The sequence below is a fragment of the Magnolia sinica genome, chromosome 16 (assembly GCF_029962835.1).
Source record: "Magnolia sinica isolate HGM2019 chromosome 16, MsV1, whole genome shotgun sequence".
NCBI classification, from domain to species: Eukaryota; Viridiplantae; Streptophyta; class Magnoliopsida; order Magnoliales; family Magnoliaceae; genus Magnolia; species Magnolia sinica.
This window is the reverse complement of record NC_080588.1, coordinates 14,912,238-14,928,343: the sequence shown is the minus strand read 5'-3', so window position 1 is coordinate 14,928,343 and position 16,106 is coordinate 14,912,238. Positions and strand designations below refer to the sequence as shown.

The 16,106-nt window shown below is 41.0% G+C and overlaps 1 protein-coding gene across 1 annotated transcript in view; it reads right to left on the bottom strand.

Annotated features, from left to right (window-relative positions):
• The window catches only part of LOC131229729 (nuclear transport factor 2), a 74,942-nt gene extending 62,742 nt beyond the window's left edge, over positions 1-12,200 (bottom strand). Inside the window, exon 1 of the mRNA XM_058225727.1 lies at positions 12,163-12,200. Coding sequence (XP_058081710.1) covers positions 12,163-12,185 — 23 coding nt within the window. The 5' untranslated portion in view covers positions 12,186-12,200. The remainder of the gene's footprint in view (positions 1-12,162) is intronic.
• Between the last annotated feature and the right edge of the window lie 3,906 nt (positions 12,201-16,106).

Genomic DNA, 16,106 nt, shown 5'->3' with positions numbered 1-16,106 from the left:
TGTTTGGCAGGGTGGGAGCTTGGACGTGGGATATTGCTTAGGAGATTTTTTTGAGAAATGAGGGAGAGAGGGAGAAGTGATGGGTTGATAAGAGGTGATGGAGTGATGTGTGATGGGTGATGGGTGGAGTGATGGGTTGTAAGAAAGGGATGGGTGGAGAGAGAGGGAGAGTTGACTTTGGGAATGGGAAGGGATGGGTTGATGTACTTGGGGTATGGAGTGACTTGACTTGTACTTGACATTGATTGATGGGACATATCGTAGAGATTTCCTCGAAATTCGCAACGCGCGGCATTTTCTTCGAATCGAACGCAGGCCCACATCTTCTGACCTGGGTATCGGTTCAGTGCGCAAGTCACGGCGTTAGAACCGCGGTGACGACGCGGTCGCTAAGGTACATGTTTCGGGTTGAATTGACTTCGGTATGCGGCACCCGGCTTAGGATCGCCCGCAAACATCGAATACAGGTCGAGGATTGTCGAAATCCGACCGGAAAGACAGCGGAAGGCTAAGGAATGGTATAGACTATGATACGGGTCTTACATATGTGATGTAAAAATATAATAAACTAATATCATATACTAATGAAGAAATGTAGATCAGCTATACAATGTGGAGGCAGTAAGTTCAATCCTATATGTTGAGGATGCAATGCAATATGCGATGCGAATGAAATGACCAAGCTGAACTGCGAAGTCAGGATGGTAGTACGTAGTATCGCAAGCTACGGGGTCTATCAAAAAGGGCTTCTATCCAAATCAGTCCCATACCTAAATTTAGATAGTTAGACCCAATGTGGTAGACTCCTGATCTCAGGTTAATCGCGCGCCCAACCGAAATCCTAGCCATGCGAAGATACACAACAATTAGTTGCTCACCACCAACCTAAGTGGATAGTGAATGAAATGAATATATGAGTATGTAACTCCTACTCAATAAGTCCATATATCAGTACGGTTCCTCTCTGAAAAATCACCGGGGTCTATTACACTCCAAACCAGATTGTCGCCCCATCACACGCAAAAAGGTGGGTGGAAGAGACCTCACTATCCGCTTGCCAATATCGGGCCCTACTCATCGATAGCGGACCCATTCCTCGAGCTAATCAGACTCAGTCTAGCATTGCCCCCTCCTCTCGGGTAGGTAAGGTCATACCCCCTTCTAACCGACCACGACACAGTGGGAGATGCGGCCTAACGGTATACGGCCCTCATGCACTCATGCATCCACTCGGTCTAGACGTTGGAGCAACCTCTGGAACCAAGAGGGTTCTGGGACTTTCACCCAGGGATATCTATACCGCCCCAAGTAGAACAGATTTTCGGTGTCCCATCTGGCCTTCCACGATATGCATGTGGAGGCCACAGCTCTGATGTCGCAAGGGCATACGGTAATAATAGTCACATAATGCAAGATGTATGAGTCACATAATCCATTCATGCATCAATCCTGCTCATACCATGCGCACATGTGGGGCAACTCCACCCATCAGGGAGTCTCATGAACAACCTGCCCCATGACATATGCAACGGTCAACCATATCTCATATTAAACATGCAGATGATGTGTATGGGCATGTATCATGATGTTATGCTGTCACATACTCATAATCGGTATCAATAACCGGCATCAACAATCAGCCTCGACAATCAGCCTCGACAATGTGGACATTTAACCAACATTGCCTCCAAGGGGTGGCCCACACAGAGCCTAACATATAGTGGACCCATGACCTAACAAAGGGCCTGATATACAATACCATGGGCCTCACTCAAGAGCTTAATACACATCACGATTGGCCTTTCACATGGGCCTAACGTACATCACAATGGGCTCCATCGCCTAGCCCTCAATTGCATCACAATGGGCCTCATCACATAGGCCTCATAAACATCACATTGGGCCTTAAACATGGGCTGACTACACATCACAATGGGCCTCAAATACGGGTTGCATATACATCACATAGGTCTTAAAAATTGAAATCGGCCCGACACTCGGCCTCAACAACCGGAATAGGCATATACAATTGGCATCGACAAATCAGAATTAATCTATAATCGGAATCAGCAAATCGGTCACGTCAATCAGAATCGGCAAACGGTCATGACAATCGGAATCAATCGATAATTAGAATCGGTAAATCGGTCAGGTCAATCGGAATCGACAATCGGTAATGATAATCGAAATTAATTGATAATCAGAATTGGCAAATCGGTCACGTCAATCAGAATCGGCAATCAGTCATGATAATCGGAATCAATCGATAATCAGAATCGGCAAATCGGTCACGTTAATCGGAATCGACAATCAGTAATGACAATCGGAATCAATCAATAATCAGAATCGGCAAATCGGTCACGACAATTGGAATGACAATCGGTCATGATAATTAGAATCAATCAATAATCAGAATTAGTAAATCGGTCACGTTAATCGGAATCGACAATCGGTTATGGCAATCAGAATCAATTGATAATCAGAATCGGCAAATCGATCACGTCAATCGGAATCGGCAATCGGTCATGGCAATCGGAATCAATCGATAATCAGAATCAGTAAATCGGTCACTTCAATCGGAATCGATAAGAATGAGCTTGACAAGGCTTAAGGAAAGGTCACAATAAAGACATCTAACCATCATTGCCCCATCAATGTGGACATTTAACCAACATTGCTCCCAAGGAGTGGCTCACATAAGGGATTTATACGCAACGTAACAGCCACACATACATCACATCGGGCCTCGCACATGGGCCTCAAATAGATCACAATGGGCCACAACCCATGGGCCTCGAATACACAATAGGTGGGCCCTACACATGGGTCTCGTATGCATCAAATGGGCCACGTATCTGGGTCTCGAATACATCAAATGGGCCATGCGTCATGGGCCTAATACACGTCACAATGGGCCGCACAATAAGGGCCTAATACACATCATAATGGGCCTCGTGTACATCAAGTCGGGCCTCATATACGCCAAGTGGGCCACATCAATGGGCCGCACTAATGAGCCTCATACATGTCAAGTGGGCTGCATCAATGGGCCGCACTAATGGGCCTCATACACAACAAGTTGGGCTGCATCAATGGGCCACAAATACATCCAATTGCGCCCCATGGATGGGCCATAAATACCTCAAGGTAGGGCCTTATGGATGGGCCACAAATATATCATGGTGGGCCTTAATGGATAGGCCACAAATACATCAAGGTGGGCCGCATCCCGAGCCTCAAATACACAACAAGTTGGGGTTCAAATACACAATAGGTGGGTTTCCACCTGCCCACAAATGGACGGTGGAAGAACAGATGCATTAAAGCAGGTCCCACAGTTGCTGGATATCAGTCCAGCAGCGTCTAAATAAATGGACGATGGGAGTATAACATATATACACGGCAAGTCCCACGTGGTGGCCCACCAGCTGGAAGGATCCAACTGATATTAGTGTTTTCTCTTCATTTAGATGGACGTCGTTGACGAAACACATGCAATCCACCGTCCACGTACTGGACGGTGAGATGTAGCAAATACATCAGTGGGTCCCACCTAGTGGGACGTTGTGGATAAAGCAATGCCATCAAGTGGGTCCCACGTAGGTGGCCATCCCACCTTTTTATATTAATATAATATTATTAGTATTATTTATAAATAAATATATATATATATATACATCAAATGTCCAGAATAGATGGCTAGGGATAAAACCCATGCATCAGGATCGGTGGGATTCACAGAACCTGTTGACGTCAGAACAGTGGGCCTACTGTCTTGAAATCGTATGGACGGCTGGGATAAAATACTTATTTCATAATATGGTCCACTGCATGGACGGTGCAAATGAAACCCATGTATCACGGTGGCATCCACCGTCCAGACAGCTGGACGGTAAGGATGTAAGGCAAATGCATCGCGGTGAGTCCCACCGTCCACAGATGGACGGTAAGGAATATAAAACATACATCGAGCATGGGACCCACAGAACTTGCTAACCGAACAGCAGTTGCCAGCTGCGTGGGTCTCACAGAACTTGCTGACATCTTCAGCAGGGAGGCCCAGCTTCCAGAAAAAAGGGACGGATGGCTGGGGTGTAATACACACATCAAGGTGGGTCACACCATCTAGACCATTTGGACGGTAGATGAGATGGACGAACACATACCTCTAGTGGGTCCACACATGTGGCCCACCAGCACTTCAGAGAGTAGGCATCCGTGCTTGCCCATCCAGCAGCACCTGCTGCTGGACGATGGATAGTATAACACATATATGATGGGTGGGGTCCATGTCCCATACACGGACCGTGTGGTGGGTACATCATCAAGGTGGCCCCTCATCCATCAAAATGGATGGATGGCTAGGTGGCACGCATACATGGTGGGGTCCACAGACAGGTGGGCCACGTCACAGACCAAGCTAAAATTTGTTTCTCCCTTTCATATGGTCCAGCAGCTAGACGCCCGAGCCTAAAATTTGTTTCTCTCTTTCATTGCTGCTAGACGCCCGAGCCTGGGCGGTCAGCATCAGGTGGGCCTGTGGCCTAAACAAAATGGATGGACGTGTGCATGTGGGACACGCATCATGGCGCGTCCTGCACACCCACATCAAGGTGGGTCCACATGGTGGCGCACCAAAGCTTTGAATCAACTTGATATTTATATTTTTCTTTCATCTAGGCCTATCCAAATGGACGGGCAGCAATGGTGGGTCCCAAAATTGGACGGTGTGGATCAAACTCATCATGGCGGGCCGCACCAACACACCTCATACAAAAGGCGAAAGGGAGAGGGAGAAAGAGAAAAGAGAGAGGAAATGGATGGTGGTGGATGGACCCCGCCACTATGGGCCCTCCGTTTCTTACAACACAAACATCAAGATGGGTCCTACCACAAGTGGGCCCTCAAATCACAAAATTAAATAATAAAATCACCCACCTTCGATCTTCTTAGACTTCTTCTTTCATCAACACATCCTAGAGCTCCAAGGAACGTGATCCAACGGTGGAGATGAGGTTTTGATGGTGGGGATGGGAGGTAGGAAGGTGGGCCACACATGGCTTCTCTCATGGAGAGGTTGAGACGTTGGAGTGCTTGGAGAATGAGGGAGAGAGATGAGAGAGAGAGAGATGGGAGAGTGATGGGTGATGGGTGATGGAAGTGTACTTGGTTGTAAGAGAGTATTGACTTTGGGGTTGCTTGGGAATGGGTGAAAGGTGATGTGCACTTGACATGAGGTGTGATAGGTTACTTGATTGATGGGATGTGATGTGATTGATTTGAAAGATTGCCTTGGTTTCGCAAATGCGCGGCGTCTCCTCGAACTGAACGCGGACCCACATCTCATGGCCTGGGAATTGCCTCGGCGCGCAAGACGCGACATCGAAACCCCGGCAACGCTAAGGTAAAAGTCTCGGGTCCGGTCAACTCTAAAATATGGGATACAACTCAGGATCGTGCGCCACTTCTATTTACGAGTCGCAAGTCTCCGGAATTCGACCGAGAGGACCGCGGAAGCATACGGAACAATACGAGCTAGGATACGGGTCTTACAACTCTCCCCTCCTAATAAAAATTTCATCCTTGAAATTTACAGATCAGACAAGGAAAGAGGAAACATCATCAAGTATATAAGTCAAGGCACAATCAATCTACTAAAGGATGAAGATAGCACTCTCTAATCACAACCTCGCCCTCCCAAGATGCATCATCAATACTATGGTAACCCTACTAATCTTCGAATCCCGTATCAGAGACGATCGAAACTGGAATACTATGCAGCCTCGCAATCTTAACGATGGGGAGCTGTATCAGAAAATCTCTAAGTTATGCGAATTTCTAAACAACACTATTCTTTAAAATACTATTCTCAAAACCTCTAAAACCATGAATACAATAAAAAAAAGAAGATGACGAGAACAAAGATGGAGATGAGGCGGTTGCCTCTTAGCTAAAAAATTTTAAAGATTTTTTAATAAGAACCGTGGAAGACCATACAACAACAAGGGAGCTCAGTTGGGCCATAAGCGCCAAACTGGCAAATTCAACAAGTCTAGAGAGCTTCAATGCTACAACTGTAAAAAGTTTGGTCACATCTTCACAGAATGTCCTACAAAGAAGTCCAAAGGGAAAGCTATAACAGCCACTTGGGATGACACTGATGACTCAAATTTATATTCAAATGAGACAAAAAGTGATGGAGACACAAAATCACTAAAGATTCTCATAGCCTCCACCACTACAGTCATTCCTAAAAATCTGGATGAGGAAGATTAACTTGATCTTGAGAAAATTAAAAAGGGGAGAGGAACTACTATTAGAAGCATAACTTTTGATAATCTGATCAAGAAAATTGAACTTCGAGAATTGAAAGTTAAAAAATTAAAAAGAGAAAACAAGAAACTAAAAATAGAAGTAAAATATTCTAATCAAACAGCAAAACTAACTCGGAAATTTACTCAAAGCAATGAAAATTTTGAAAAACTTCTAGGCATGGGTAGAAAATTAAAAAATATGACAGACCTAGGATATTAATCAGAATCCTCATCTACCTCATCAATGATGACAAATTCAACTACTCCAGATCAGAAAGATTCAATTGAATGCCATCACTCTGGAATGATATGATACTACAATGGGAATGTCCTATGGTCAAGAAATTTGATGTTACTTCCAAGATAAATCACAAAGTCACATCTAAATCATTTGGAAGTCACTCAGAGAAATACTCATCTAGCTCAAAGAAAATGGTTTCCAAATGGGTAACGCAAGACAGATACAAGTGCCCTGAAAGTAAGTCAGGCTCTTGTAACATCTAGTCCATGGAAATCAATAAGTTACCTTGACCCATCTTTTGATATATTTAGTAATGGGTCAGGAACTTTAAAAAGGGGGAGATGTTGATAAATAAAAATGAACAATTAAAAAAAAATTGATTGGTCAATAAGTGAATCACAATTACTTAAAATTGATTCTAGAACACTAAAATGCATATTATTTTTGAATCAATTTACAAATAAATTCTTGACTAATAATTTCTTTATCCATGGAGTTTGATAAAAAGTTCCTTTATGATAAACAACTCCATATAAAACAAGTATCATGCATAAGTTTTAAAATGTTTGTGAATAATATGATACTTACCTTGAATCATAAAAGGTTGATACACATATTACAATAAAAAACTTATAACACATTGATCAACCATTTATAACAAATGATTATTGGTTCATTTGAACTAAATTGGTATATCCGAGGATCATGCCTCCTATATAAGCATTAGAGTCAAACCAAAGGATTAAGCCTGATGCTTGGTCTAATTGTTAAATATGAGGATTCTTGGCCTCTAAACATTTTGGTAATTCCATGACAGATTTTCACTCTTAATCATATCATGGAATCCTATTTTAGAATATTATGTGTATATTAGGAAAATCCGTTGTAGAAATTTGTGAGTCTTAAAGTTCGGTTGAAGGGCTGTGTAACCAAAATCAGCTAAATGTAAGATATCTCCTAGTGCTTTCTCTTTACATCTCAAAAACTAGGATCGTTTGCCTTAGGTCTGTCTTCTCTTGATGGGTCCTTTATCATTCCACTTCATTTTGCAAAATGGAGTCATCCCCACCTAGACAAAAATCGATCTAAGAAGAAACATGACATTGAAGAATCAACCAGAACTAAGCATAAACTCTGCATTCCAAAATGAGGGCGATCATTTAGCCAAACCTATAAACCCTCATCTTCCTAAAACCCTAATCCTTCCAGGCCCATTACTGCAAAATTTTTACAAAAGATTGTGTGTGCAAAAATGTCAATGAAAACTTGGCCCGATTAACTTTGTCTCATTACACACTACCAGGGGGTTTTGATGTTGCTTGTGATGGTCGAATAATTAAATCACTCCATACCATATATCAACACTTATAAGGATACCATTGTGTTCTAAACAACCTACTGAATTACAATTACACATAATAAAAAAGGGTTGTTTTTTTAAAGGAACTCACTATATGATCTAAATGCACTTGATTGAAAAATCTATAACTGTAACCTCATTCTGTCAGAGGATACAAATTTTTTTTAGATTAGTTATTATTGTCTTTGTACTTATTGTTTTTAACTTATGATTTCAACACAACGTGGTCAAGAACAAAGGAAAGGGGGGTGTAAAAGGAGAAGCCATATCTAGAAAAATCAGAACCTATACTCCTTATCTGCATTCTACTATCAAGGCAAACAAATTTACCTTTGATCGATTTTTTAAATCTAGTCTTATAGAGCCATATGGGATAGACATTTATCTGGGATCAATGGGGTGGGATAACGTCCTTTACTTAGGAGGAGAAATACAATATGACCTTGTTTATCAATTCTTGAATTCTTATCATAATACTCAAGATGATCCTCCATCGATCAACATCAATTATATGAACCAAACCAAGGAGATCACTCCTTTGATGTTGGGACAACTTCTGAATCTTCCAGTCACACATACCTCACCAACTAACCGTTGCTTAAATGATCCATGTGTCTGGAAAGAAGTGACTAGAACACCGTGTGCTGACTCAATGATACCTAGAAATAGAAGAAACTACCTGTCTTCATTGCATCTAAAATATACCACAAAAGCACTTCACGAGATACTGAGTAGCAATGCATATCCTTGTGAAGTTTCTGGAGATATTCTCTCACCAATTGTTTTAAATACCCTATATGATAACTATCGGAGAACTGAAATATGTCTACCCACTCTAATTTTGAAATAATTAATTTAAGTGGTCAAAAGTATTCACCACACAAGTATTTGTAACGCCCTGAAAATCGAGGGTCGAGCAGAAGCTCAACTCCCGAGTTCCAACGCATCACGTATCCAACATAGATAATGATGATTAAATGTTGTCCGTATTAGTACATTAAACATGAGTGGGACTATACCAAATTAATATATCATACTCCAAAGACAGTTAGATTACGAAAGTAGAAGACTGTGATAAGTATACAAAACATATAAGTGATTGTAAGTCCTCAGAGTATGAACATAATACCAGGTTAAATAGTTATAGTATAATTCCAAAATGTACAAAATGTGAAGTGTAATGTCATCTATTCATATCTTTGTAGCCCCGATGTGCAATTTCAGGTCTACATAGACTAGCCAGAGAGTTGCATGTAGGAGAACTCCTCCTCGTCATTATAGAAATTAGGCTCCATCTCGTAAGCCTCATCATCACCTGAAACTACAACAGAGTCTGGTTGGTGTTTTAAAACACCGTACCAGAGTGGGAGTGAGTGATCAATTCAGTGGAGCTATAAGCAAAAGGTTAACATGTTATCAATTCAGTCAGGCAGTAATGATAAAGCAATACAACAAGCATTCCTAGGTACTCTACTTAATGCAAGGATGATATGTGTTAATGATGCATGCCCTCGCCTACACTCCCTCTGCGACATCATCTCACGATCGCGGCATGCACCCCTTCCACTGTGCTCAACTCCTACGCCAAAGGCACATGCAATGCAGTGCATGATTGTGTTAGCCAAGTTCTTAATTAGTCTTATTCATACAGCAGGTTAGGAAGTTAAGGTACCTCCCTTTATATCGTTAACCCAAACAATGATCCATCGAGGGTCGTCAATCCTAGTTAATCACATACGTTAGGCAAGTTTCAGGTCGCTACGGAGAGGCTCGTCACCTTAGCGCAGGCCTAGTTTATACTCGAGGTAACTACGAAAAGACTCGTCACCTTAGCGTAATCCTAGTGTGTACTCGAGGTCACTACGGGAAAGGCTCATCACCTTAGCATAAACTGACAGCTCGAATACAGTGTCCCATACCACCGTATTTGACTCATGAGTTTGGGTTGCTCAATAGACATTACGGGGAGGGTCGTCACCCCAGCGTAGGCCGACATCTCGACCACGGTGTGCCATACCATGCCCAGCTCATGAGTCTTGGAAGATTGTGCTACCAAGGTTAAACAGGCTTTTCATTAGTAAGTTGGTACCTTGATTTAAGCAGTAACGTCCATACATGATGATCATACATTAGGTCAATCAGGTTACTTGACAAGCTCGACTAGTACGAGCACACGTTGAATTAATCGACATGGAGCGCGTACGCACTCCTTGTGGCCTAACCACTGTCGATAATCATCGTATGACTTGGATTCATCATATGTATCCGTGGTGGCTAAACTGATTCAGCCACTCGATCGAAAGTCGTCATCGATTGCCTGGACTACATCGTAGCCTCAATCACACTCCAAACAATACTATTCACATGTGGTAATCAAAGACAGCATGTGACAACCAATTTAGATATAAACCTCATTTGAGCATTTCAGCAAATAAATAGTACACATGTTATCATACAGAGGCATTTCATCCATAAATCACATAGTAATAAGATAGGCTACATAAAGGAAACTGTAACTATAGATAAGGAAATTGAGAATCTTATCTCAACACCCTCATTTAAATATATTTCAACAAGCATTTTCTCATTCAGGCATTTTATCAAACACTTGGACTACACATATTGCATACATGTAATAATTTAGTTAAAACACATATTATAGCAAATCTTTCCACATAGGAGTTGCAACACGTACAACAATCATGTATGCCCAAATAACAATCATGGCAAGCACAAATCATAATCCATATTCATATAAACATTTCAACAAACACATGGAATGCATTAAAATCAATATAGTTTATATATATATATATATGTAATATACGTAAAACATCGCATCTAAGCATATGTGATAGTAATCAAGTCAGTCATAAATCATTACTGACATTGAAAGCCTTGAAAACCATAACCTAAACGTTTATAGTCCGCACCTTTCGCCGATAAACTCGTATCGAACTCAGTTCGAATACTAAGTCTTCGTCTACGGCACAACGATAACCTCTAGTATGAAATAGGTTAACTATTTCACCATTTACTCTATCTGAATTTCTAAAACAAATTAGGGTTAGGATTTCTTACCCAACAACAGAATCGGAATCGCTAGTATAGCGACACAGGAGAGGCGATTCAGCACGTAGAGCGGTGGGATTGAATCCCAGCAACTACCTCTCGCTTTCTCTCACTTCTCCTCACCTTTTTCTCCTCTTTTCTCTCTTCTCTCTCCTAGGGTTTAGGATTTTCGTATGAATGAGAGAGGGGTGGGTAAAACCCTTATATAGGCCCAGAACTAGTGTAAATGGCCCCAGGGCCATGGTATACTTAGGTTATAGCCAAAGAGCGGCTATTTCGGCCCAACGGAGCTCATCTGGAGGGCCGTTTTCTGCATACGGTCTGAAGAAAGTTTTCTGACAATGGTCTATGTCAAGTTAAGTTTTCAGTCTGATCGAATTTACGGATCGACCGCGGAGGACTAGTTTCAGTTCAACGGTCATCGTCACTCGATCAGGGCCACAAGTGCATTGACATGTGTAGGAAAATTTACATGATCTAAGGGTGTAGTTGGGTCAGAATTTGATGGTCTGAAACCTTAGATTTGGCCTACAAGCGAACAGCCCAATTCACTTAAGTTTGAGTTTATTTTCTAAAGATATTCACATTTCTCATATACTTCGCTCCGGGCTCAAGTTGTGCGTTTATGGATACTGTTAGGACTTGATTTCTAAGATGGTTGTCAAGCCCAGTAAGGCGATCATAACCGTATAGTTTCGCTGTAATCGGACTTTTGACGCGCGGTCCAGGTCCAATGCGGAGTTTCAATGTGCTCCCGAGAGCAACTGGGTTTTGAGATTGATCTTACGTTTTTAGGTAATGTAGCGTTAGTGATTCTACTGGTTTTGGGTCTTACAGTTCGTATAGAAAGCAGTTCACGCTAATCTACTGATTAATTCAGTTTAGCACTTAATTCTCGCCTAATTTCTAAATGATTTGGTCTTTAGTGATTTCTGCCTTAGGTGATACTCGTGTCTTTGTACGGATTTTTTCGAGACGTTACAGTATTCCTTTTCCAAGCGTCATCTACAAACTTTCCAAGTTTCTAGCTATACCACCTACTTGTGATACAATATATCTTATAGTATACCTTATGAAGAAAACACTATTAAAAGCACTTAAAGTCAATCATGAATGCAAGGTAAAGAAGAAGTTCAATACACTCCCATGGCCACTAGTTGGGATTCATGTCATACCGTGGTGCCTGCACCAAGTCCATTGTCAATCAGCACTAGGTATCTTCTTCTCCAGAACGATCCAGCTCGTCAACTTCATAAAGGGCAGTCCAATATAGAAGCTTGCCTCTGTCAGTGTGAAAATCGACTCTTCGGGATTAAACTGTGTCTTGACGCTCTTTAACATACTGAGGAGCACATCACTAAATTGCTACTGACTCGTCGTTCTTATATCCCTCTGCATGAGGGTGGATTGTCTATATGATTTTTATTGTGTTGTTGCTGAATTATAGTACATTTTCTTTTTTGGATAATTATGCCATTAAGGGCTTATTGGTCTTTGGATGATGGATTATTCTACCCAAACTTGAGGTAGTAATTTTGATGAATTTATGGTGATATCTATTCTGCACATGTTAGATATTCCTTTTATGGCTATATTTTCTATTTAAATTATGATTTGACTGCTTATGATAATATATTTCATTGTTTGGATGATGGTCTTTATGCTTATATCATTATATGATTTATCTGTTCTATTCTTTTACCCTTCGGATTATCATTTTTATGTTATTGGATTATTTCTTGGTAAATCCTCTGCCAATAACTGACAAAAAGGGGAGAAGAAACATACCCCCCAAAACAATGTTTGTTTTCTGCAGAAATTGCTTTTTCCCTTGTTGCGGGTTATTCTTGGTAAACACTAAGGGAGAGTAGCATAATTTTATATTACATGTTAAGTCTTGAGTTGTAAATTTTACTTTTGATATGTAATCTTTATTATTTTGGTATATCATTAGTTTGGACTATGGCACGGTCGTAGGTTAGGTTTTTTTTGTCACGTAATTGACAGATGGGGAGATTGTAAGTGCACCCAACTTTACACACTTGTTTGTCAATCACGTGACTATTTGTGTCAAGTAGTCGGATGAGTTCTTGGCAAATGAAATACCAGCGACGCAACTGGATCAGAAGCACCAAAGCCACATTGAAGACAAAGAACCACTTCTACAATCTTAACCTTACCTATAGATGACTCAAACCTAAATAGGAAAAGCCACTTAGGTCATCTATTCAAATCCAACTCCATGTTCATAAAACCCACTTAGGTCTTCTATTCAAAGCCAACTCCAAATTCATACTTTCTATCCTATTAGTCTTGACTTTGAGAAAGTTGAAGTGGTTGAATGAATCATAGGACAAAAAATTAAAATAGGAAAATATGTCCTAGTCCGGCAGGAGAAACTGCCACCAAATGACACTTTCGGTAGCACCAAAGATACCTTCGTTACCACCGAAAGTGCCCAAAACGTTCCAACAACTTTCAAAGAAAATTTGGTACCGCCGACTCCTGCCGATGTACAAATTTTGGTACCATCGAAAGGAGTAAAATTCATCCAGCAACTTCAGGATTTAATTCGGTACCACTGAATGATATTTCAGTGATACTGAGTGAATTTCGGTACTACCGAAGGTTCACTCGGTAGAACCGAGAACTAGCCATTTTATATCCGTTGGGACTTTTCGTTATAAATATAGGATCCGAAACTTTGTGAAATGTGTGGATTTAGGCATTTCAAAGTCCCTAGGTTGTCTCAAGCTTAAATCACTTATCCTAAACTCTATCCACGTGAGATTCATATTATTTTCATTGTGATTCATCACTCATGGGCATTCAAGGCTCTTATTTATGAAGAACATGATCCCAAGCCTTCACTAGAGTATTGAGACCAAACATATAAGTATATCCTTAGTCTTAATCATACTCTAGTGCATCTATTAGTTGAATCACTTAGGAAATCCATTCATAACCTTCATTAGACATTCAACAACTCTCATTACCTTGGTCACCTTTATAGGTATATCTTATGCAAAGTTCCTGATTGTGAAGCTGAACCAACAGGAAAATCAAAGCTACGCGATCAGGGGAGCACTAGGAAGCTGATTCAAGCACGAGAGCATGAAGATCAAGCAACCCAAGACGAGCTAACAAAGAGGAATGAATTCAACAAGTAAGTGTCATTGTTAGGAGTCCACGGTTTAGTCTCTATCCTCATATAGGATTATGGCTAAGAGTTTGTTATCAATAAACTTGATTAGGTGCCTAGTGTGGGACCTTGGCCGGTGGGCCTAAACGTGGGTTCTTAGTGTAGGACCTTTGCTCCGCGGAGAGCGTAAATCGATGTCTTTGGTGTAGGACTGTAAAGGTTATTGGTGAACCTATTTTAAAACCATTAATAGTGAAATTTGGTGCACTTTGGGATTGAGTGTGGATGTCGGGAGCAGAGTAAGCAAGTAGCCGAACTACTATATATCCCTGTGTTTGAAATTGTCATTTGCACACATGTTTAATCATGTTTATTTAAGGTTGAATGATTTATTGTTTATGCATGATTAGATGAATACTTAAGATTGATATGAAGCACATTCCACACATACGTGTTCACTATGTTATAGGCTAGTCTCTTAGTTTACATATCTTGAGTAGCCTATGTGATTGGAACCGCTATTGGCTTAGAAGCCTTTAGAGTTATACTATCTTACTTGCTTTAAACTAAATGATTGTCTAAGTTAGACAATTAGGATTTTTAAATAGGCATAGTATTTGGAAAGTACTATTCACCCCCCTCTACGACCTTGTCTCATATTCATTCTTCAGTATCAACGGTATAAACCGTAATTTCATATTGGAGCGATCTTGGAAAGAAAGTTATGTGTATCACCTATTTGTGTCTGTCAGATGAGATTATATACAATGTCGTATATGAGGAATCTCCCTTAATGACGTGAAAGAAGCTAGAAAACTTATACATGTCAAAGTCCCTTACAAATAACTTGTTTGTGAATAAACAACTTTTCAGGGTGAAAATGAAGGAAGGATTAGATCTCCTGGAGCACATGAACTTGTGGCTCAAATAGACTGTCAAAAAAGAAGACAAAGCTGTGCTACTTCTAGCATCACTTCCCTCGTCATATGGCCATCTCACCAATACTCCACTGTATGGAAGAATAAAAAATTATTATGGAGCTCGTTTCCTATGAGATGAGGAAGAAATTGAGTGATGATGACTCTCAGGCGGAAGGGCTAGTCTCAAAAGGGGGTTAGGGATGTGGGTGATCCATGGAGCGATCTCAGTCTGATAAGAATAAAAGGTTCAGATCAAAGTCAGAGGCAAAGGACAGATGCCTCTATTACAGTATTAAGGGGCACTTCAAGAGAGACTACCAGAAATAGAAGGATGACATGGAAAGCAAAAGCATAGGAAAATGGAATATAAGTGAGTTAATGAGTGTAGTAGAAGATAACTCAGAAGGAGACCTCCTCTCAGTCTCTTCAGGTATGAGTCATTTCTCAGACACTTGGATTATAGACTCGAGATGTTCATATCACATCTGCCCGAATAGGACTTGGTTCAATTCTTACAAGTCCTATGATGGTGTAAGTGTTCTGATGGAAAATGATGCAGCATGGAAGGCCATCAGAATAGGGACCATCAAGGTAAGGATTCTTGATGGAGTCATTCAGGCTCTTGGTGATGTCGGGCATGTCCCAGATATGAAGAAAAACTTAATTACCTTAGGGGTTTTTATATACGACCGGTTACACATTCACCACATTTAGCAGTGTATTAAAGGTCACCAGAGGTGCAATGGTATTGATGAAGGGACATAAGGTTGAAAATCTATACAGGTTGGTCGGGAGCACAATTATAGGTGAGGTGCTATCACCTCACATGCATAATCTAGCACGGATGATACAAATCTATGGCATATACGATTGGGGCATATGAGCAAGAGAGGCACGATGAAACTCCACAAACAAAAACTCTTGAAGGGAGTTAAAGCATGCAAGGTGGATTTCTGTGAGTATTGCATTTCTAGGCAAGCAATTCAAGCCAAGGTTCAAGACCGCTACACACACTAACAGCGGGTTACTCGACTACATCCATTCTAATGGATGAGGG